Raw genomic sequence first — 24,469 nt, forward strand, 5'->3', positions numbered from 1 at the left:
CTCTATTTGTCCAATTTACATTTTATAGTTAGATAAATTGTTCACCATTTGCATTATTTTGACTATTAAATTATAGTCATGAGTACAGGTGGTATACTATGATTCTTTCCTTTACAACTTCCTGTTGTCCATGGAGTAAGATTATCTTTTTTTTGTTTTGTTTATTTGGTGTTCTGTGTACTTGTGACACCCTCAGTTTCTCTCCTACTGTGTAAATTTCTTTTCCTTTCAATAAATTCAAAAACATTAAGTAGTCTACTGATTTCATCTTCTTAGACTCATCTCTCCCAGAATCTTCTCAACTGTGCCAATAGGGACTCGTTACTTTCTCTATCATTAGTCTCAGAATCTCCCTTCATCCTCATTCTGGGGAGTCTTTCATGTCTTTCTCTTGTATTGTATTCTTTATGTCTTAGATCCCAAATCTTCATTTTTCTTGCTTTACCTTCTCATTTTAACTATATCCTCTAATAGCTTCCAGAAAACAGTATAGAGAAATACATATTTTTGATACTTTGACTATCTGAAAATGCATTCTACTCTCAAATTTAATAGGCAGTTGACTAGAGATAAATTTACAGGCTCGTGTGGTATAATAAAAAATATATATATCTGGTCTTCGTCCCTTTGTTCTTTGCACAGAGCTTCAAAAACCCTTGGAATTTCCTGAGTTTGCCATGCAGATGAGGTGACCCATGGGGGATCCCTAGATAGCTTCAGGATGGGTGCTGGTCACCTGAAAGGCCAACCACATGACTAGAGGGTTGAACTAGTCAAGACTGACCTCCAGGGATGGGAAGGGTGCTGGAAACTGAGTTCAATCATGTAGCCACTTGTTTAATCAAGCATGCCTACATAATGAAACCCCAATAAAAACTCTGGACACGGAAGCTCAATGCAGCTTCCTGCTTGCTGAACACAAAGATGCCCTGGGAGAGTGATGTGTCCAGATTCCATGAGAGATCATGGAAGCTCTGCATCCTCCACCCTCACCTTCTCTAGGTCCTGCCTTACGTGTCTCACTCGGCTGTTCCTGATCTGCATCCTTTATAATAAAACTGTAATCATAAGTGTAGTACTTTTACTGAGTTCTGAGTCACTGAAGTGAATTATCAAACCTAAGGTTGTTGTAGGATACCCCAAATTTGCAGAAGCATGGGAGGCTTGGCATCTGAAGTGGGAGTAGTCTTGTGAAGGGCTCTGCCCTTAACCTGCAAGGTCTAGGCTCCCTCCTAGTAGTTAGTGTCAGAATTGAACTGTAGTGTAATACACCCACTTGGGTAGGATTTATAACAAGCTGGGCAGAGTGCAGGTGGTTTGGGACACCTGAAACTTGCCTGGTACCTGAAGTGAGGGCAGTCTTGTGAATGACTTCACCCTTAAATGTAGGGTCTACGCTAAGTCTGGGTAGTGTCAGAACTGATTTGAACTGTAGGACAACTAGTGGTGTCAGAGAACTGGTTTGGGAACATAGCTGAAGATAATCTTTCAGAAGTTTTAAGAAATTGCTACTCTACTTCCCAGCTTCTAGTGTGCTGTTTATATACCTAAATACATTTGTATTCCTGTTTCTTTGTGTGAAATTTGTTTTCTTCTCCTTCTATACAAGGTTTTAAGATTTTCTCTTTATTCCCAGTGAGATGAAATTTCATCATGATGTGCCTAGTGTGGGATTTTCATCTGTGGCACTGGATACTGGAAAGACCATTTTACTTGGAACACTATGCCCTTCAGTTCTGGGGAATTTTAATTTATTTTTATGATTTCCTTCCTCTAGTTTCTCCATTCTCTTTCTGGAACCCCCTTTTTATTCGGATATCGAACCCTCCTAGAATGATTCTCTGACTTTCTTATCTTTTCTATTTTCCATTGCATTATTCTTTTGTTCTACTTCCTGAGAAATTTATCTTTTAACCTTTCTGTTGAGATTTTCATTTCTACTATTACAATTTTAATTCCCAAGAACTCTTTTTTAAATTCTCTGAATGTTCCTTTTGTATACCATCATTTTCTCACTTTATGGATGCATTATCTTTTATCTTGAGAATATTAATGTTAGTTCTATTTTTCTTAAGTTTTCTTCTTCTTGCATAGTCTTTATTTACATTAAATCTTTTTTATTAGAAACTTTCTTAAAATGTCTGGTGGTCTTTAGCTGTCTAGCCATATTTAGGAATGGACTGCCTATGAAGCTCTATGCCTAAAGGTTGGAGTCTGTCAGCTGTAGCCATCCAGTAGGGTGGTCTAGCTGGGATGTTTTATTGAGGAATCCGCCAGTGTCAGTACCTGTAGGTCTCTCTTCCTGGGTTAGTCACACTTCTTAGAGAAGTTGCTTCTAGAAACTTGCCTGTATTATAAACCTGGATGCCAATGAGGGTTTCAGCATTCAGTAAGGAAATTTTCACTGATTTCAGTTTTTAGTATGATACCTCCCTCCCAATGTCAACTATACTAGGATTACCCTTATCCAAAGACCCTTTGTTTTACCTTTTCCAGAATAAATCTCTCAGCTTTTGCTGAGACTGGAAAGTAGCAGTCACTTAGCCATGCAGAGTTGAAGAGAGGTTCTGGAGGCTCCACCGGCTTCTTAAACTTTCAGTCATCCTCTTGCTTTTAACCTCTTTCTTAATCCTCACATCCAGAGGTAGCACATCCAGGTGTAACCAATTCTGGAACCTTGTAGGACTCCACAGTGTAAAATGGGTTGCTACTGCTGACTCAGAGGTCAACTCTCTACCATATGCCAGAAGAGTAATTTGTTTATCTGCTTTCCAGCTCCCCAAATTTTATTGATGTCACCTCCCCTGGTATTTGCGATTTTTCATTTTATCCTTTTACTGTCATTTTAATGGAGTTTGTAGAGTAAGCATAGATATATGTGTATGATCAATTTTTACTATGGATTACATACAAAGAGATAGCTTATTTACAAATCGTTAGTAGCCAAATTAAGTTAGTTATCTGATTATATGAAAACAGATAACTGAAGTAAAGTATCTGTATTTATGGCTCTACAAATTTTAACTGCCTTAAAGTTATGAAGAAACCAAAGTAGTAAAGGTTTTTGAAATTTATTTAATTTAATGAAAAAACTTATTAAGTGTCTCAATTCTTTAGAAGAACACCTATCTTGATGATGCCACGTTAATTATACCTATTTCCTCTTCTTAGAATAACTACCTATATTTATGTCTGCAAACAAAAGAGACAATTTACTAACCTCTGTTTCTGTTGCTTGGGACTGTAAAAGCTGTCGTATACGAAGTATGTCCTTCTCTATTTGTTGAATTCTGGTTATTCTTCGCTAAAATAAAATAAGTAACCAAATTAGATCAATTTTTATTAAAAACATTAGTTTAAATAACCGTACTATGGTTACCATTTAACAGCTTAGAGTTATACCAAATCACTCTTATATAAGAATTAGATATGTATATATATTCATACACTGATGACATATTAGGATCAGTTCAATTTTTTAATAAATCTAACTTTATACAACAGATCTCTAGATCTACTTAGGGAAACTGTAAAAATATAAGTCATATGTCAAATTGTATGATGCATATAGTGTGAAATTGGTATTTAAAAGCTAGTCTCAAAAACTACTTCAACAAAGAGAAAATTACATCTGAATTTAATCTTCTATATTAATCCAGATGTCAGTACAGTGTAATGGATTTATACAAAGCATGGTATACCTGTAAAGGGAAAGAGCAGCTGATTTGTTTTAATAAACATCAGGCTTTAAACAGTAAGAATAATCTTCCCCAAAGTTATTCTCATTACAAGTCAGTGGTACCTTTCAGATTTAGCTTTCCCAAATACCTACTGCAGCTAAACATTATTTTTATTCCCAACACTAAGATCACAATGATGGTAAGAGCTACTGCTCTGCCCATATCCTGAGACCTTCAAGTGAACACAAAGCAGTAACTACAGATCAAACAATGTGGAACTGAAAAAATGTGGGAAAAGTGTTTTCAAGTATATGTTTTAAAAACAAGTACTGCCACTGTTGTAACATCTTCTGTAATAATTCTATAGTTAACATCCTAATATTGGTATAAAAAAATTGTATTATTAAGAGTAATTGTTTCAATGGGGAAAAAAGTGTTAGAAGCTAGATGGAGCCATTTCCAAACTTTTATGATTATGCACCCATCAATAAAAGATTTCTGAGCATGTATATACCTCAATAGATAAATAATAAAAGTACTGTAACAGGGCTTCCCTGGTGGCGCAGTGGTTGAGAGTCTGCCTGCTAATGCAGGGGACACGGGTTCGAGCCCTGGTCTGGGAGGATCCCACATGCCGCGGAGCAACAGGGCCCGTGAGCCACAATTACTGAGCCTGCGTGTCTGGAGCCTGTGCTCCGCAACAAGAGAGGCCGCGATAGTGAGAGGCCCGCGCACCGCGATGAAGAGTGGCCCCCGCTTGCTGCAACTAGAGGAAGCCCTCGCACAGAAACGAAGACCCAACACAGCCAAAAATAAGTATAAAAATAAATAAATAAATAAATAAATAAAATATTTTTAAAAAAAGTACTGTAACAAATAGCTTTAAGTATATATAGTTATAAAACTTACATACAAAACTTACCCTTTGAGCATATCTGATTTTGCTTAAATACAATGTCCTTACGATTTTATTGCCATAGTAAAAATGATTATTGTTGCTATTTTCCAATGTTATGATAAACAAACACAGAAAAGCTCGAAAAAGTTGCGCTCACCAAAAAAGAATCCTTCCTTCCTCCCTCCCTCCCTTCTTTCCTTCCTTTGTAACACTACAACTGTGCTGATCCTATATCATAATTCTGAAAATAGTGAACCTAAGGTAAATAATATTCTTTAATTAAGAAATTTTACCACATCCAATTTTCATCATGAAAACATGCTGAAGAAGAAATACCTGTGCTTTTGGTAGCTTTCTAAAGAGACTGCAAAGATGAGTGATCACCTCTACATCAGATGGTAAATACTTCCTGCCATTACATAAGCAATGAAACTACACACAATTAGTGGCTTTGTAATATTTTATTGTTCTCCTCTCTCTATGTAACTAGCTCCCCTTCACCAATAAAGTCCTAAGTCAAAATTTTTAATATTCAGAGGATGAAAAAAGGAAATCATATCTAATACTCCTCTCCACAGAACTACATTTCTGTATTGCTATTAGGTCACTAAATTCTGAAGTCAAGTCTGTGCCTTGATGATTTCTGACACAACAACCTTTGTGCTTCTGTTACTCAACATGAAAATGGAAGAAGCCAGTAGTATTTCTTTCCATTCTCTATATGACAATCTTGAATATTTATGAAATTATGTTTAACAAAAAATGCTTACTTGTTCAGGCATATGGAGATGGTATGACTTTTGCAAAACTGATTTAAAAAAATCATATAGTAATACAGTTCAATATGAATTCAGGACAACTCTCAACAAATTAGGAATAGAAGGTAAATTCCTTAACTTGATAAATGGTATCAAAAACCTTGAGTAAACAACATACTTAATGGTGAAATTTCAGAAGGATTCCTTTTAGAGCCAAGAGAAGATGAAGAAGACCAATTATCACTGCTTTTTATTCAAAGATGTATTAGAGTTCTTATTTAATACAAAGAGAAAAAAAGGACTGGAAAAGACAAAGTTGTCATTACTTGCAAACAAAATAACAGTTTAAATGGAAAATCCAAGAAAATCTTAAACTACTGAGACAATCTACTAAAAGAGTTCAGGAAGACTGCTGGACACATAACAAATCAAACTTAGTAATGTAATTAAAGAAAATCCCATTCACAACGCAACAAAAACTGTAAGATATCTAGAAATAAATGTAAAAAAAAAGATGTGTAAGAGTTTTATGAAGAATATTACAAAACTTTTTCGAAGGACATAAAATAAGACCTAAATGAACAGAGAGATAAAAAATTAATAACAATACCTAATATTTCCTGAGTCTTTTCTGTTTGCTGGATTCCAATATATTTTACATATATTAACTCATTTAATCCTCACATTTTACAGGGAATCATTATTTGTATTTTACCAATGGGAAAACTGAGACAGAGAGTTTACCCAAGATCACAGTGCTGATAAGTGACAGGTAGGGAATTAGAACCCAGGAGGACTGGCTCCAGAGTCACCCTTTCAACCAAGAACCAATCCTTATATTGTAAAGATATAAATTCTCCTCAAATTAATTATAAATTCAATGTAATTCTAATCAAAAGCCCATAAGGCTTTTCCTTGAATTAGATGAGTAACAAAACAGAATATAAACACATTTTTACAATCAAAAGTAAGAAGGACTCACCCTACTAGGTACCAAGATTAATAAAGCTATAGCAAATAAAACAAATGTGGTTATCAGCACAGGGACAGAGAAGTTAAAACAGACTACTGGAATAGAGTCTACAAATATCCAGCAAATACAAACTTCTCAGATGCCAGAGACAGCATTACCAATCCATGGGGAAACAGTGGCACATCCAGTAAGTGATAATGGGAAATTTAGTTAAACAACATAAATAATACATCGATCTGTGTGTATCTGTGTTATGTATATGTATGTGTGTGTATACATGATTAATTATATATTATATAATCATTAATAATATATATTTATTCAATAATAGAAATTATATTGCATATAATATATATTAATTGTATGTACATTGATATAAAAATCATGTGTGTGTATATATATATAATTAGATTCCTACCTCCAAAACATATATAATAGCAAATTTGAGATGAATTAAAGACCTAATTGTAAAAATAAAACATTAAAACTATTAGAAAAAAATACAAGGGTATCTTTAAGGATAGGAAAAGATGTATAAATAGATCAAAGAAAGCACAAATATGGCAATACAATTTAGCTTTATAACAAAAAATAATTTTTGTTATGAAGCTAAAGTAGGTAACATATTTGGCAGGGAGGGGTTGTGATATACATTATGTATAACAGATTGGTATCTAGAGGATATTAAAATATCTCTCAAATACATAAGAATAAGACATTTAACATAATAGAAAATGGGCAAAGGATATGGAAAAATGACAAAAAGAAAATCTAATGAATACATGAAAAGATAATCAGCTTCAGTAGTACTCATGGAAGTACAAACTAAATGACAAGATAATGTTTCAAATGCCCATTGTTTGTTAATTATAAAATGTGACTCACAATTGCTGAAAAAATCAGGTAAAAGAAACAGGAATTCTCACATACAACTAGGAGAAATGTAAACTGATAAAATCATTTTGAGTGCAATTTGGCACACACTATTCAAAACACTCATACCTTATGACCAGCAATTACGCTTTTAGGTATATACCCTAGAGCAGAGGTCAGCAAATTAGGGCTTGCTAGCCGTCTGTATTTATGAATTAAGTTTTACTGAAACACAGCCATGGCCATCTGCTTATATATTGTCATCTATGGTTGCCTTCTTGCTACAAAGGCAGATGGCCACAAAGTCTAAAATATTTACCATACAGCCTTTAAGAAAAAGACTGCTGACTCTTGACCTAGAGAAACTGTTGCACGTGTTTATAGGATATGAATAAGTATGTTTATCAGAGTTGTTTTTTTTGTTTTTTTGTTTTTTTTTAATTAATTTATTTTATTTATGGCTGTGTTGGGTCTTCGTTTCTGTGCGAGGGCTTTCTCTAGTTGCGGCAAGTGGGGGCCACTCTTCATCGCGGTGCGCAGGCCTCTCACTGTCGCGGCCTCTCTTGTTGCGGAGCACAGGCTCCAGACGCGCAGGCTCAGTAGTTGTGGCTCACGGGCCCAGTTGCTCCGTGGCATGTGGGATCTTCCCAGACCAGGGCTTGAACCCGTGTCCCCTGCATTGGCAGGCAGATTCTCAACCACTGAGCCGCCAGGGAAGCCCCCCAGAGTTGTTTTAACAGTGAAAAATTTACACATAGAGGAGAGCAGGGACCACCATACTAGGTGCAAATATGTGTTGAACAAATAATGGAGAGAATAAATAAATAACCAAACTGTTAACAGAGATAGAGACTAACTCACACACGCATGGGCAAGGGTGGATTTTGTTTCAACTTTCCCTAAATTGTTCGCCAGTCATTTGTATGTTTTACTGGTCATTTGCATTTTCTTTTCAATAAATTGAATGATTACATCCTCTGCCCATATAAAAAGAGTTGTCTTTTTCTTACTGTTTGTAGGAATTCTTATAGTACAGGGATATTAACCTTTTCCCCTTATGTGTACAAATATTTTCCTTTAGTTTATTTTCTGCAGGATGAATGTTTTAAATTTTTATGAAATAAATCCTGTTTCCCACCCCGCCTTTATTGCTTTTGAGTTTCCATTCTTAATTAAGATCTCTCTTGTCCTATATTTTCTATTAATTTTATGTTTATTTTTTACATTTAGATATTTAATCCACCTATAATTGTTCATGTACAAGATGTGAGTTAGGGATCTAATTCAATTTCTCTTCTACCAAACAAGTTCCTAGTTATACCTATGCATTTATTGAGTTATTTAACATTTTCCCCCAAATTTATAACTTTTATCATTAAAAGATTCCATGTTTTCTTATATCTTTTTCTAGTTTCTGTTCTGTTCTATTTGCCTACATCTATACCTGTGCTATCATACTGTGATTACTACACCTTTACAGTAAGTTTTAACAAATGGTAAGGTAAATCCTCACTCATAATTTTCTTAAATATTTTTGGAAATTTTTACTTTGCAAACTTTAGAATCACTTTTCCGGGCTCCAAAAAAAATTTAAGGTTATGACTGGAATTGTATTATATATCAACATTTTAAAGGATATTAATAAAGTCTTCTCACCTAGGCTTCTTTATTTATTTATTGTTTTCAGCAACAGAGACATCAATGGTTTAATGGATGGGGGATCTTACACACCTGAAGCAAGGTCCCGGAGTGACACCCCGCCATGTGCAGCGGACAGCGGGCAGGACATGGCAGCGGGTTTCCCTCCTGGTGGAAGGGGAGATTTGCTAGTTATAGGGAGAATTACCTCAGGCTGGCTCATTAGTTACCAGGGAAGCCAGCAGAAACTAGCAGAGGGGGACGTCCCTCACCGCCCCTTTGATGAGAACAATCACTAGCTGGGGCCTGGGGCAAGCGTGCAGGAAGGTCAGTCATGTGAGTGGGGTGTAGGTGAAGCAGGCACTGGTCGAGCTGGGGACGTACAGAGAGCAAGACAACAGCCATATTGGGTGGCCTGACCACACGCTCCACCCCTCCATACCCTGCACGACCCTTACCATCAGGGTCTGCCCCTCTTCCGCGATTCCCTGGGGTCAGGTATGTAGGGGACACTGCAACCAGATACCCCAAATACAATACAGACAGCAGCACAGGCTCCTCTATTTTTAAGGCCACATTTTGCATCCTTTAGCAATTTTATATTTTTCTTCATGTGGGTATGCTGTAGGTATTTTAAAGTGTCCTGTTATTGTAAACAGGTCCTCCTACCCCATCTTCCATTTCCAAGTGGTAGCTATTGCTACTAGAGAAAACCTACTAATTTTAGTAATGTACCTTAACTCCAGCCACCTTACTCAATTCTCTCATTAGCTGAAATATTTTTTGACTCTTCTCTACGGCTTTTCTAGGCAAACAACCATATAATTTACAAAAGACAATTATTTGGTCCCTTCCCTTCTAGCTGGAAAATAGTGTAGTATTTAAACAACTTATTTTCTTTCTAACTGAATTAGTGGAGCCTCCAAACACAGTTAAATAATAGTGATGACAGCAAGCACCCAACCATATTAATGAGTGCAATGGTAATAATCTTATTATTTCTCTATTCAAGTTAATATAAAGTTGCCTTCTGGTTTCTGATACATAATTATTCCTTAAAAAACTTTTACTCTATTCTTATTTTATTTGGAATTTTTATCCATCTTTTCTCCTTGCAAATGAGATCCCACATTTTTTTCTCATGGCTTCAGGTCTTCCTGGGATCCACTTCCCCATGTCCATTAGCTGGCCATTCTAGTCTTACATGTTGAGTCACTCAAGTACAGAGTTAGGAGGGAAAGATGTACTGTGGACAATTACTAACAAATAGCTAACAGAAACTAGCTATCAGCTACAGAAGATCAGCATCTAATTCTTCTTCCCTCATAATTCCAAGGCATAGCAGAACAGTATCAGGGAAATGAAATATGAAGCGAGAATTATTTGAACACTGGTTATGTTGCCCAGCAGCCACGGTAAATTATTCTCTTTTTTTTAACGTTTTTATTGGAGTATAATTGCTTTACAATGGTGTGTTAGTTTCTGCTTTATAACAAAGTGAATCAGCTATACATATACACATATCCCCATATCTCCTCCCTCTTGCGTCTCCCTCCCAACCTCCCTATCCTACCCCTCTAGGTGGTCACAAGCACCGAGCTGATCTCCCTGTGCTATGCAGCTGCTTCCCACTAGCTATCTATTTTACATTTGGTAGTGTATATATGTCCATGCCACTCTCTCACTTTGTCCCAGATTACCCTTCCCCCTCCCCATATCCTCAAGTCCATTCTCTAGTAGGTCTGTGTCTTTATTCCCGTCTTGCCCCTAGGTTCTTCAGAACCGTTTTTTAAAAATTCCATATATGTGTGTTAGCATACAGTATTTGTTTTTCTCTTTCTGACTTACTTCACTTTGTATGACAGACTCTAGGTCCATCCACCTGACTACAAATAACTCAATTTCGTTTCTTTTTATGGCTGAGTAATATTCCATTGTATATACGTGCCACATCTTCTTTATCCATTCATCTGTCAATGGACACTTAGAATGCTTCCATGTCCTGGCTATTGTAAATAGAGCTGCAATGAACACTGTGGTACATGACTCTTTTTGAATTATGGTTTTCTCAGGGTATATGCCCAGTAGTGGGATTGCTGGGTCGTATGGTAGTTCTATTCTTAGTTTTTTAAGGAACCTCCATACTCTTCTCCATAGTGGCTGTATCAATTTACATTCCCACCAACAGTGCAAGAGGGTTCCCTTTTCTCCACACCCTCTCCAGCATCTACTGTTTGTAGATTTTTTGATGATGGCCATTCTGACCGGTGTGAGATGATATCACATTGTAGTTTTGATTTGCATTTGTCTAATGATGTTGAGCATTCTTTCATGTGTTTGTTGGCAATCTGTATATCTTCTTTGGAGAAATGTCTATTTAGGTCTTCTGCTCATTTTTGGATTGGGTTGTTTGTTTTTTTGATATTGAGCTGCATGAGCTACTTGTAAATTTTGGAGATTAATCCTTTGTCAGTTGCTTCATTTGCAAATATTTTCTCCCACTCTGAGGGTTGACTTTTCGTCTTGTTTATGGTTTCCTTTGCTGTGCAAAAGCTTTGAAGTTTCATTAGGTCCCATTTGTTTATTTTTGTTTTTATTCCCATTTCTCTAGGAGGTGGGTGGGTCAAAAAGATCTTGCTGTGATTTATGTCATAGAGTGTTCTCCCTATGTTTTCCTCTAAGAGTTTCATAGTGTGTCTGGGCTTACGTTTAGGTCTTTAATCCATTTTGAGTTGATTTTTGTGTATGGTGTTAGGGAGTGTTCTAATTTCATTCTTTTACATGTAGCTGTCCAGTTTTCCCAGCACCACTTACTGAAGAGGCTGTCTTTTCTCCACTGTATATTCTTGCCTCCTTTATCAAAGATAAGGTGACCATATGTGCATGGGTTTATCTCTGGGCTTTCTATCCTGTTCCATTGATCTATATTTCTGTTTTTGTGCCAGTACCATACTGTCTTAATTACTGTAGCTTTGTAGTAGTCTGAAGTCTGGGAACCTGATTCCTCCAGCTCCGTTTTTCTTTCTCAAGACTGCTTTGGCTATTCAGGGTCTTTTGTGTTTCCATACAAATTGTGAAATTTTTTGTTCTAGTTCTGTGAAAAATGCCAGTGGTAGTTTGATAGGGATTGCACTGAATCTGTAGATTGCTTTGGGTAGTGTAGTCATTTTCACAATGTTGATTCTTCCAATCCAAGAACATGGTATATCTCTCCATCTGTTTGTATCATCTTTAATTTCTTTCATCAATGTCTTATAATTTCTGCATACAGGTCTTTTGTCTCCTTAGGTAGATTTATTCCTAGGTATTTTATTCTTTTTGTTGCAGTGGTAAATGGGAGTGTTTCCTTCATTTCACTTTCAGATTTTTCATCATTAGTGTATAGGAATGCAAGAGATTTCTGTGCATTAATTTTGTATCCTGCTACTTTACCAAATTCACTGATTAGCTCTAGTAGTTTTCTGGTAGCATCTTTAGGATTCTCTATGTATAGTATCATGTCATCTGCAAACAGTGACAGCTTTACTTCTTCTTTTCTGATTTGGATTCCTTTTATTTCTTGTTCTTCTCTGATTGCTGTGGCTAAAACTTCCAAAACTATGTTGAATAATAGTGGTGAGAGTGGGCAACCTTGTCTTGTTCCTGATTTTAGTGGAAATGGTTTCAGTTTTTCACCATTGAGGACGATGTTGGCTGTGGGTTTGTCATATATGGCCTTTATTATGTTGAGGTAAGTTCCCTCTATGCCTACTTTCTGGAGGGTTTTTATCATAAATGGGTGTTGAGTTTTGTCAAAAGCTTTCTCTGCATCTATTGAGATGATCATATGGTTTTTCTCCTTCAGTTTGTTAATATGGTGTATCACATTGATTGATTTGTGTATACTGAAGAATCCTTGCATTCCTGGGATAAACCCCACTTGATCATGGTGTATGATCCTTTTAATATGTTGTTGGATTCTGTTTGCTAGTATTTTGTTGAGGATTTTTGCATCTATGTTCATCAGTGATATTGGTGTGTAGTTTTCTTTTTTTGTGACATCTTTGTCTGGTTTTGGTATCAGGGTCATGGTAAATTATTCTTACTTTGAACTAGTGTCAAAGTAAAGACAGACTTTAACATATCTCTAATAATAAAATTTAATCAATGGTAACAGAGCTGTAATTCATTAGATTCTTAATAGATCTCTAGCTAGTGCTGTTTCATAGTTTAATAATAAATAAGTTACCTGTGCTCGTTTTTCCATATCCTGGCAAGTACCCAGTTGTTCTTCCATTGCAACTCTGATTTGCCTTGCTTCATATTCCAATTGCCTTCTGGTCATATCTGTTTGTAAGGAAAACTAAAACCACAAATAAAATGGAAATGTTAATATCTTGTGTGTTTATCAGTAAAAATAAAAAAGCATATGAGTACCAATAAAGAAAATGAATAAGCAAATATGTAAGTTACTGTGCATGAGAAAATTAATTTTTACTCCAAGGACTCCTAAAACTTGATTATAAGTGCTAGGCTCAGACTGGGTCTCTGATGTGAAATGCAGAGTTGAAACACTTTTATTGCCCCTTAGTCACAAACAGCTTTAATTAAATTGTACTCTTTCATTTAAAATATAATAATTGGGGACTTTCCTAGTGGCACAGTGGTTAAGAATCTGCCTGCCAATGCAGGGGACAAGGGTTTGAGCCCTGGTCCAGGAAGATCCCACATGCTGCAGAGCAACTAAGCCTGTGTGCCACAACTACTGAGCCTGCGTGCCACAACTACTGAGCCTGCGTGCCACAACTACTGAAGCCTGCGCGCCTAGAGCCCGTGCTCTGCAACAAGAGAAGCCACCACAATGAGAAGGCTGCGCACCAAAGAGTAGCCCCTGCTGCCATAACTAGAGAAAGACTGCGTGCAGCAACGAGGACCCAATGCAGCAATCAATCAATCAATCAATCAATTTTATAAATAAATAAATAAATAAATAAATTTTATAAATAAATAAAATAAAATATGTAATCGGTCCAGTTAGGGTAAGCCTATCTTCAGTCACCTTATAATCCTTCTGCTCTGAAAAGGTACTACTTTGAATTATTAAAAACCAGATAGTAATAGTAATGTGGACAACACAGAATAATCAAGAATCAGGTCCATCATCCTTAAATTTATACCTGAATTTTAGGTACGGACTGTTGTATACATGTAGACTAAACAGAGAGAACTTTTCCATTTGTAAAAAGAAGAAAATAGAATAAGAAAAAGCTTTTATATAATACAATCATTAATTGTGAGACAACGCAAACTTTTTGGTAAAAATCCAATTGTGAACCCAAGTTGAAACAAACCAAAAAAAGTACTTCTTCACAGAGTGGGTGTTAATTCATTCAAAATTTTATTTGCCCTTTAACTAAAATTTCAGGTACTGTGGTAACTGCTAGGCATAAAAAAGGATGAAAAGGACAAGGTAAATAAACTTGCAAAGACATGCTCCAAGAGGTGATAAAGGCTAAAAATATGATTACACAAAATGATAGGTAACAGAGTTATAATGGGCCATGACGGGAGTAAGGAAGTGCTGTAGATTTTTCATGCTCTACATGCCCAATAAAAAGCTGCATGTGTGGAATTCCCTGGTGGCCCAGAGGTTAGGACTCTGAGCTTTCATTGCTGAGGGCCTGGGTTCGATCCCTGGTCAGGGAACTAAGATCCCATAAAAAAAAAAAAAAAGCTGCATGTGCACATGTCTGACTCAGAATAGCATTCTGTAGGCCTAAGGATCCCAAATTGTGTTGTCAGATAAGTTAGAGGAGCACTCACCCATTTCCCTTGCAATATACAGATGACATAAGCAGAATGTATTCCTAGAGGCATACCCACATTACGGGTTGCAACACAGATGAAATAGTCTGCATGTTATTTCTAATTCCCAGTGAGCCAGCTGTAACTACACTTATTTGTCCTCCACTTCCCCAACCCCCCTGCACAAAAAGTTGAACATGACACAGTATGTTATAATAATGCAGTTTAGATCTGATGTTTTAAGCAATACCTAGTATCTTTTTTTTTTTAAATAAGTTTATTTATTTATTTTTAGCTGTGTTGGGTCTTTGTTTCTGTGCGAGGGCTTTCTCTAGTTGCGGCGAGCAGGGGCCACTCTTCATCGCAGTGCGCGGGCCTCTCACTATCGCAGCCTCTCTTGTTGCGGAGCACAGGCTCCAGACGCACAGGCTCAGTAGTTGTGGCTCACGGGCCCAGTTGCTCTGCGGTATGTGGGATCTTCCCAGACCAGGGCTTGAACCCGTGTCCCCTGCATTGGCAGGCAGATTCTCAACCACTGCGCCACCAGGGAAGCCCAATACCTAGTATCTTAATAAGTATTTCCATATGAGAGTGTTCTTAACTTGGCTTCCCAATATAAAAGCAAAGTTTTGTGAAATTAAAAAATATTTATGAAATGGAAGCAATTTACATTTGCTAATGTTGCCAAATGGTCCATAACATCTTACATATCCTCTTAAATAAGCATGATTGGCTATTTAGTAAATTAATATGGGAATGAATGATTTGACAATTAATCTTTGTTTCAGATATTAACCAATCGATCTTGAATTGTCACATACACGACTGCATGCAGACAGTTGGACTCTAAATTTTGTATAGTCTAATTACCAAAGTGAATGTTAAGCAAAACAATGCTTTACTATTTTTAAGAGTAAAAATCCCACCAAACCCTCCTGAGTTCCTAATCCTCATGTGCCAAGAACTCTCCATGAACTGTTCTTTCACTAGTGGTGTCTCCTTAACGCCCGAAAAGACGTTAAGACATCGTCAGGAAGGGAGATTCGTTCCCTCTCAAAATCCTGGATGACTGTTCTAGGAGGCTGAGCACTTAAGCTTCTAGTTCTAGCTCCCACCAGGCAATGCCCACTCCAGTCAGGAAACTGACTATGTGTTTTGAAAAAGGTTTTCCTTCTTTGCACTTTTGCCTTTTCTTTATTATGCTCTCTCAAAAGTGCTATTAGAAAATGAAAGGGAGTTCCCTGGCGGTCCAGTGGTTAGGGCTCCCTGCTTCCACTGCAGGGGGCCCGGGTTCAATCCCTGGTTGGGGAACTAAGATCCCATGGGCCGTGTGGCGGGACCAAAAAAAAAGAAAAGAAAATGAAAAATTTAAGCTAAGAGAGGAAGATATATTTTAATTAGCCTATTTTTTCTCTTTTTAAAAATTATTTTTAAATTTATGGATAACAGTTAAAGTCTTGTTTAAAATTACTAATGTATTTCAGAAATGTTCTTACATGTGCCACCCCATGAATAAAACAGTTCACATGGAGAGGCTGGGTGGGGAAGAAGAGGCTGACAGAATTAAATTACTTTTTACATAGTTATATTTGCAAAACAAATTTAGTATACCTGCAAAAAGCCCTAAGATCCATACCACCAGATACTGTCGTTGGAATAGGACACAAGTTATCTCAAAGATACTTTTATTGCAAAAATTATCTGGCATGAGTCCTGTAATATGGTTCAAAAAACAGACAGATGGTAATAAACATTTCTACAGAGTATGTCTGGTAATTGAACACACAGAATAAAAAACCAGTTTCCTAGTAGAACCCTGAGTCCTTTAGTATTCAAACTTAAGAGGTTTTCTTAACAAGGGACTTAAAATAAATATGCTTGAGCGTAATGAAGTTTTATCATCTTTATAAACAAAATTCATTATTACATATTTAGGTTTAAAGTTGGATAAAACATATTACTGTTTACAAATAACTATAAATGCAGTTATAAATTTATATATACTTTTAGATATTAAAAATAAGTCATTTTGGCAAGTTACTTACATTTTCAGTTAAAGGAAGACTATCTATTCTTTTAGTGAGATTCTGAAGTTGAGCATAATACCAGTCTTTTTCCTTTTCTTCTTTGTCAAGGTCAGCAAGAAGCAATGATCTGTTTTTCAAAAAAAGTTAAGTTTACACAATGCTAATATAGCACACACAACAGCAGTTCTTATAAGCTGTAACTGTACTGTTCTCTATTTAAAGTATAATGAATAAATGAAAATTTTATTAATTTTGGATTTTTGAAGGTGGGACTTAATACAAGAATAAAAAAGTATAATAAAGGAGTAAAGAAAAGCAGTAATTATGCAAAAAACAAACCTAGAGTACAGGGAACTACTGCATTGGACATAGATGTAGCTTTCGGCTTCTCAGCAGTCAAAACACTAAGAAATATATTGTCACTGTGTAATAAGAGGAAGTTATTCTGAGGGAGAGAAACGTTTTCTTAGTTTGGAATTTGAAGATGAATTTGTTACATAATTCCTCACAACCTAATCGATGATGTCCTCAATAACAATCTATATCAAGATATTCCATATCTGATCATTATAAAGATAAATGCAAAATAAGAGTGTTAATGGGAAAAAATCAGTAGGTACAAGAAGTATATGATCTATCTCCTTTAATGTGGCTCTTTCCCAAAGAGACCATTATCACTCTCTTGTATATATTTCCAGAGATACTCTATAAAAATGCAAGGATATATGTATATAATTACATGTACATTTTTAAACATAAATAGTAGCATATTTTTATGTGTGTTGTCCTATAACTTTTTTTTCCCACTTAAAAATCTATCTTGGAGATCATTCTGTATCAGAACATAAAAAGGTCCTATGTGTTTTTTGCTAGCTGCAAAGATATTCATGAATCCATACAGGGATAAACTATAACTGGTTCTATGTTGGAGGGCATTTAGACTCTTTCTAATCTTTTGCTATTATAAACAATGCTATTATAAACAATGCTGCACTGAATAACCTTATACATAAGTTCATTTCACAAATGTTCAAGCATGTACAGAAGATAAATTCCTAGGGTATGTAAATTTTAAAATTACTGCCCTTATTAGGTATTGTACCTATTTATGCTCTTGCCACCTTCACCAATGCAAACGTTTTATCAAATGTTTAAAAATTTTTACATACCTAGGATTTTAAGAAATGGTACATCACTATGGTTATAATTTGATTTCTATTAGTATGAGTAAGGTTAAGTATTTTTTCAAGTTTAAAATCCATTTGTATTTCCGTTTCTGTGACTTTTTCTTACTTATTTATAGGACCTCTTCTATATTAAGAATGATAGCACTTTGTCAATTATAAATATTTTTTCTCAGTTTACACTTGTTTTTTCACTATGTTTTTGCCATGTAGAAAATTTTAATTTTCCCGTAGTCAGATCTGAGGATATTTTTTATTATGGCTTCTGGGGTTTGCTCTTACACAGAGTTGTTCCCCACTCTGACACTGTTACTTTAAAATTCTATTTGATTATATTTTCTTGAAGAATATGTATGCATGTGAGTATGTGGAAGGTTCTATTCTTGCTAAAATTCCCTTTCCTTTACTGAGAAGCAATTTAAAAAATAAGAAATAAGCCTTCACTTTTGATGTGGCGACCTCAGTAGTGACGGAATCCATGGGAAGGAAGCCAGGCCCTGGTTATGATGTAACAACCTGGGGCAGGGGAGGTGTGCTGACCAATGAGAAGCTGTCCCCTCCCTTCCATTTTTGAAAACAGAACCAGGAGAAAGCAATGTAGAAATCTTGAATCTCTTTCACAGGCTGGATACTAAAACTGACATAAAAATGAGATCTGATTCTATTTTTCAATGTTCCCTGGTGAGTACCTGTAGGACCTACCAGGACTAAGGTGGGGAAATAAGGGATAGATGGAGATGCTATTTCCTCTGATTACTCTCCAATAAATAGGCTTATTTAAATAAGATCTGGGTGCTAAAAGTGCTTAAATGGATAGGCTAAGGTTAGTGATGGTAGTGGAGTGAGGAAAATGTTAAGGAGAATAGGGACAAGTTGTTACTCTCAAGTTTAAGACTGAACTGTGGCAAAATGCTCTGGGGAAGCAAAAGTTACCGAGTCTTGAGCCAGCATGATAACAAGTGGTTAACTGAGCGTAGTTGATCTTGTAACTCACACAACAGTGCTTAAGACTCAAAACTGAAACAAGGTCCAGACCCAGAAGCTGGTGGGTCTCTATGGTTTGTTTAGTGTATTAACGGCTTATTTACTGACTGCCAAGAGTCTTCTTTAAAATGTAAATCTCATGTCTTCTTAGTCCTCTAGCTAATTCAGGATCATCTAGAAGAGCATGGCACATGTATTATGCACTTAAATATTTGTTAAATGTATTAATGGTTAATGTGACAATAGCTGCCTATTGAGTGTATGAGAGTGCTAAGTACTTTTTTAAAAATCGAATTTTATCCTCACAACATCTTTTAAGGTAGTTATTCTTTTTTTTTTTTTTTTAAGGAATTCCTTTATTTTTATTATTTATTTATTTATTTATTTATTTTTGGCTGTGTTGGGTCTTCATTTCTGTGCAAGGGCTTTCTCTAGTTGCGGCAAGTGGGGGCCACTCTTCATCGCGGTGCGCGGGCCTCTCACTATCGCGGCCTCTCTTGTTGCGGAGCACAAGCTCCAGATGCGCAGGCTCAGTAGTTGTGGCTCACGGGCCCAGTTGCTCCTTGGCATGTGGGATCTTCCCAGACCAGGGCTCGAACCCGTGTCCCCTGCATTAGCAGGCAGATTCTCAACCACTGCGCCACCAGGGAAGCCCAAGGTAGTTATTCTTATGCTCATTTTACAGACTGGAAAACTGAAGTTCAAAAAGGTTATGGACCTGGGTTTGAGTCCTGGCTTGACTAATTTCTAACACTTATCTCAATTATCTTGGGCAGTACGGAAGACAAGAAAAAAAGAGACACAGAGATAGTTGATCTATGACTTAAGGGATGTCTAGAAAGAAAGAATAGAAAAACAGAGGGAGAAAAATCATCAAAGAAATAACAGAATTTTCAAAAGCTGAAGAAAATAAATTTCCAGAGCAAAAGGGCACAGCGAGTATACAGCATGATGAATCAAGAAAACACATATACCAAGGCACTCTGAAAGTTTCAAAAGAAGAAAAATGGTTCCCTGAAAAGGAATGTGAATCAGACCGATACCAAATTTCTCATCAGTGACATTGATTATGAAGAAGGAGAATAAGTTTGAGCCTAAACCTATCCAAACTATCAGGTGTGAGAGCAAAATAAAGATTTTGTCACATAAATAAGAACTAAATTTACCTCCAAACACAGTGAAAACCAAGAGGACACAAGATATATCAGAACTACACACACATATACTCTCCCCCCCCTCTCTGCTAATAAAATTAGACTTTTATCTACATGAAGCAAAGTAAGTTCCTAGGAAAGTCAGTATGCTCACATTCCTCTTAACAGAACTCAAAGGGGACAAAGAGATGGAAGACTGTAGACCCTAGTTATTAGCTTCTTATTTTTCAGGATAGTGTTTCCTAGACTCTCAGAAACAGTCACGGTTCCAGGTATGAAATAGAGACTCATGTAAACTCAGGACAGTAAAGAAAGCTTAACACTATTTCTGGTCCAGATGATTATCCCTATTTTTAGAGATGGACAAACCTGAAACCAGAGGGAAAGTAGTAAAAGGTCTTTTGCCTCTCAGTGAGATATGCTAGGTATTTTCCATATATTAATATTCATTTTTCATAACTCCACAAGGTAGAATCATACCCCTATTTTACAGAAAGGAATGACACAAAAATTTAATGACTTGACCAAGGTCCCAGAGGTAATATGTAACATTTATATATTTGAATATTTCTTGAAAGTCTAATAGAACTTTTAGGAATATAAATATAATATGGTGTTAATCACACATAAAGGAATTTATAATTTTTTAGAAGGTACAAAACACTTGACAAAGTTCCTAATAACGATATATATTCTGATACTCGTAGTGAGATGATTTGAACTTCAAGAAGAAAAGAATTAATAGGCTAGCTCTGAGAAACCAGAACTTATTCTATGTCAAGTAATGTTTTTTAGACTCGGAAACTGATAAATTAAAAAATGTTTCAATTGTGGCCACTTGTAATAGGCTTTTAATAATGGAAACAGTCATCTTATACTGGATCTAGTAGTTATTTAATTCATTTCAAAAGATAACCAGAAATTCAATTAAAAATCAGTTACATACTTTAGCCAGATATAACTATTGCGATCATGTGTATTACTCAAGGTACAGAGCATGTGAGTATTTAAGTGACAAAGTAGAAGTTGGGAATCCCAAGAAATTGCCTCCTTTACATTTTTTCGATTTAAGGTAAGTACAATCAATAACATATTGTTTTTGAGATAATAAATGCAAAATGCTCTCTAAGTGTTTGTGATCATCCACTATACACGCTTAATAATTCCTATCTTGTATCATTAAAAAATGACAAAATACTAGCAAAAATTGGAGCATAGAAGTTTACTATTTAATGAAGAAAAGTTACCTCTCTTTTTCAAGTTCTTCTAAATAACCGGTATTTTCTCTGCTTCCATTTACAAACCCTCTTCTTGGAAATGAACCCATAGGAACAGGACTGCACTCTCCTGAACGACTAGATACAGATCCTTCTCGGCTTCCGTAAGAACGGAGGGACATTTTTGACCGTAGTTTCACTCCAGGGAAATTACTGCTATCTAAGTTAAGTTCTAAATAAAATACAGACAAGTTTTTATAAAACAATTGCTTTAAATGGTCTAAAATATTGCTAATGCAATTATATTATCTTCTTATTTTTTTAACATCTTTATTGGAGTATAATTGCTTTACAATGGTGTGTTAGTTTCTGCTTTATAACGAAGTGAATCAGATATACACATACACATATCCCCATATCTCCTCTCTCTTGCGTCTGCCTCCCACCCTCGCTATCCCACCCCTCTAGGTGGTCACAAAGCACCGAGCTGATCTCCCTGTGCTATGCGGCTGCTTCCCACGAGCTATCTATTTTACATTTGGTAGTGTATATATGTCCATGCCACTCTCTCACTTTGTCCCAGATTACCCTTCCCCCTCCCCATATCCTCAAGTCCATTCTCTAGTAGGTCTGTGTCTTTATTCCCGTCTTGCCCCTAGGTTCTTCAGAACTTTTTTTTTTAATTCCATATATGTGTGTTAGCATACAGTATTTGTTTTTCTCTTTCTGACTTACTTCATCCTGTATGACAGACTCTAGGTCCATCCACCTGACTACAAATAACTCAATTTCGTTTCTTTATATGGCTAACATTCCATTGTATATATGTGCCACATCTTCTTTATCTATTCATCTGTCGATGGACACTTAGAATGCTTCCATGTCCTGGCTATTGTAAATAGAGCTGCAATGAACATTGTGGTACATGACTCTTTTTGAATTATGGTTTTCTCAGGGTATATGGCCAGCAATGGGATTGCTGGGTCGTATGGTAATTCTAATTTTAGTTTTTTAAGGAACCTCCATACTCTTCTCCATAGTGGCTGTATCAATTTACATTCCCACCAACAGTGCAAGAGGGTTCCCTTTTCTCCACACCTTCCCCAGCAATAATTGTTTGTAGATTTTTTGATGATGGCCATTCTGACCGGTGTGAGATGATATTGCATTGTAGTTTTGATTTGCATTTGTCTAATGATGTTGAGCATTCTTTCATGTGTTTGTTGGCAATCTGTATATCTTCTTTGGAGAAATGTCTATTTAGGTCTTCTGCTCATTTTTGGATTGGGTTGTTTGTTTTTTTGATATTGAGCTGCATGAGCTGCTTGTAAATTTTGGAGATTAATCCTTTGTCAGTGGCTTCATTGGCAAATATTTTCTCCCACTCTGAGGGTTGTCTTTTCATCTTCTTTATGGTTTCCTTTGCTGTGCAAAAGCTTTGAAGTTTCATTAGGTCCCATTTGTTTATTTTTGTTTTTATTTCCATTTCTCTAGGAGGTGGGTGGGTCAAAAATGATCGTGCTCTGATTTATGTCATAGAGTGTTCTGCCTATGTTTTCCTCTAAGAGTTTGATAGTGTCTGGCCTTACATTTAGGTCTTTAATCCATTTTGAGTTGATTTTTGTGTATGGTGTTAGGGAGTGTTCTAATTTCATTCTTTTACATGTAGCTGTCCAGTTTTCCCAGAACCACTTACTGAAGAGGCTGTCTTTTCTCCACTGTATATGCTTGCCTCCTTTATCAAAGATAAGGTGACCATATGTGCGTGGGTTTAACTCTGGGCTTTCTAACTTTTCCCATTGATCTATATTTCTGTTTTTGTGCCAGTACCATACTGTCTTGATTACTGTAGCTTTGTAGTATAGTCTGAAGTCTGAGAACCTGATTCCTCCAGCTCCGTTTTTCTTTCTCAAGACTGCTTTGGCTATTTGGGGTCTTTTGTGTTTCCATACACATTGTGAAATTTTTTTGTTCTAGTTCTGTGAAAAATGCCAGTGGTAGTTTGATAGGGATTGCAATGAATCTGTGGATTGCTTTGGGTAGTATAGTCATTTTCACAATGTTGATTCTTCCAATCCAAGAACATGGTATATCTCTCCATCTGTTTGTATCATCTTTAATTTCTTTCATCAGTGTCTTATAATTTTCTGCATACAGGTCTTTTGTCTCCTTAGGTAGGTTTGTTCCTAGATATTTTATTCTTTTTGTTGCAGTGGTAAATGGGAGTGTTTTCTTAATTTCACTTTCAGATTTTTCAACATTAGTGTATAGGAATGCAAGAGATTTCTGTGCATTAATTTTGCATCCTGCTACTTTACCAAAATTCATTGATTAGCTCTAGTAGTTTTGTGGTAGCATCTTTAGGATTCTCTATGCATAATATCATGTCATCTGCAAACAGTGACAGCTTTACTTCTTCTTTTCTGATTTGGATTCCTTTTATTTCTTTTTCTTCTCTGATTGCTGTGGTTAAAACTTCCAAAACTATGTTGAATAATAGTGGTGAGAGTGGGCAACCTTATCTGGTTCCTGATCTTAGTGGAAATGGTTTCAGTTTCTCACCACTGAGAACGATGTTGGCTGTGGGTTTGTCATATATGGCCTTTATTATGTTGAGGTAAGTTCCCTCTATGCCTACTTTCTGGAGGGTTTTTATCATAAATGGGTGTTGAATTTTGTCGAAAGCTTTCTCTGCATCTATTGAGATGATCATATGGTTTTTCTCCTTCAATTTGTTAATATGGTGTATCACATTGATTGATTTGTGTATACTGAAGAATCCTTGCATTCCTGGGATAAACCCCACTTGATCATGGTGTATGATCCTTTTAATATGTTGTTGGATTCTGTTTGCTAGTATTTTGTTGAGGAATTTTACATCTATGTTCATCAGTGATACTGGCCTGTAGTTTTGTTTCTTTGTGAAATCTTTGTCTGGTTTTGGTCTCAGGGTGATGGTGGCCTCGTAGAATGCGTTTGGGAGTGTTCCTTCATCTGCTATATTTTGGAAGAGTTTGAGAAGGACAGGTGTTAGCTCTTCTCTAAATGTTTGATAGAATTCGCCTGTGAAGCCATCTGGTCCTGGGCTTTTGTTTGTTGGAAGATTTTTAAGCACTGTTTCAATTTCAGTGCTTGTGACTGTTCTGTTCATATTTTCTATTTCTTCCTGGTTCAGTCTGGGAAGGTTGTGCATTTCTAAGAATTTGTCCATTTCTTCCAGGTTGTCCATTTTATTGGCATAGAGTTGCTTGTTTTAATCTCTCATGATCGTTTGTATTTCTGCAGTGTCAGTGGTTACT

General features: G+C 36.2%; 1 protein-coding gene across 6 annotated transcripts in view; it reads right to left on the bottom strand.

The window, feature by feature from the left end:
- APC (APC regulator of WNT signaling pathway) overlaps nucleotides 1-24,469 on the bottom strand; it is a 136,741-nt gene that overhangs the window by 50,454 nt on the left and 61,818 nt on the right. For all 6 annotated transcript variants that reach the window (XM_036845869.1, XM_036845868.1, XM_036845865.1 and 3 more), the window contains exons 4-7: nucleotides 21,201-21,402; nucleotides 16,650-16,758; nucleotides 13,049-13,162; nucleotides 3,221-3,304 (exon numbers count right to left, since the gene is read on the bottom strand). In XM_036845869.1, coding sequence (XP_036701764.1) covers nucleotides 3,221-3,304; nucleotides 13,049-13,162; nucleotides 16,650-16,758; nucleotides 21,201-21,402 — 509 coding nt within the window. The remainder of the gene's footprint in view (nucleotides 1-3,220; nucleotides 3,305-13,048; nucleotides 13,163-16,649; nucleotides 16,759-21,200; nucleotides 21,403-24,469) is intronic.

This window comes from Balaenoptera musculus, chromosome 3 (genome assembly GCF_009873245.2).
Source record: "Balaenoptera musculus isolate JJ_BM4_2016_0621 chromosome 3, mBalMus1.pri.v3, whole genome shotgun sequence".
Lineage (NCBI taxonomy): Eukaryota > Metazoa > Chordata > Mammalia > Artiodactyla > Balaenopteridae > Balaenoptera > Balaenoptera musculus.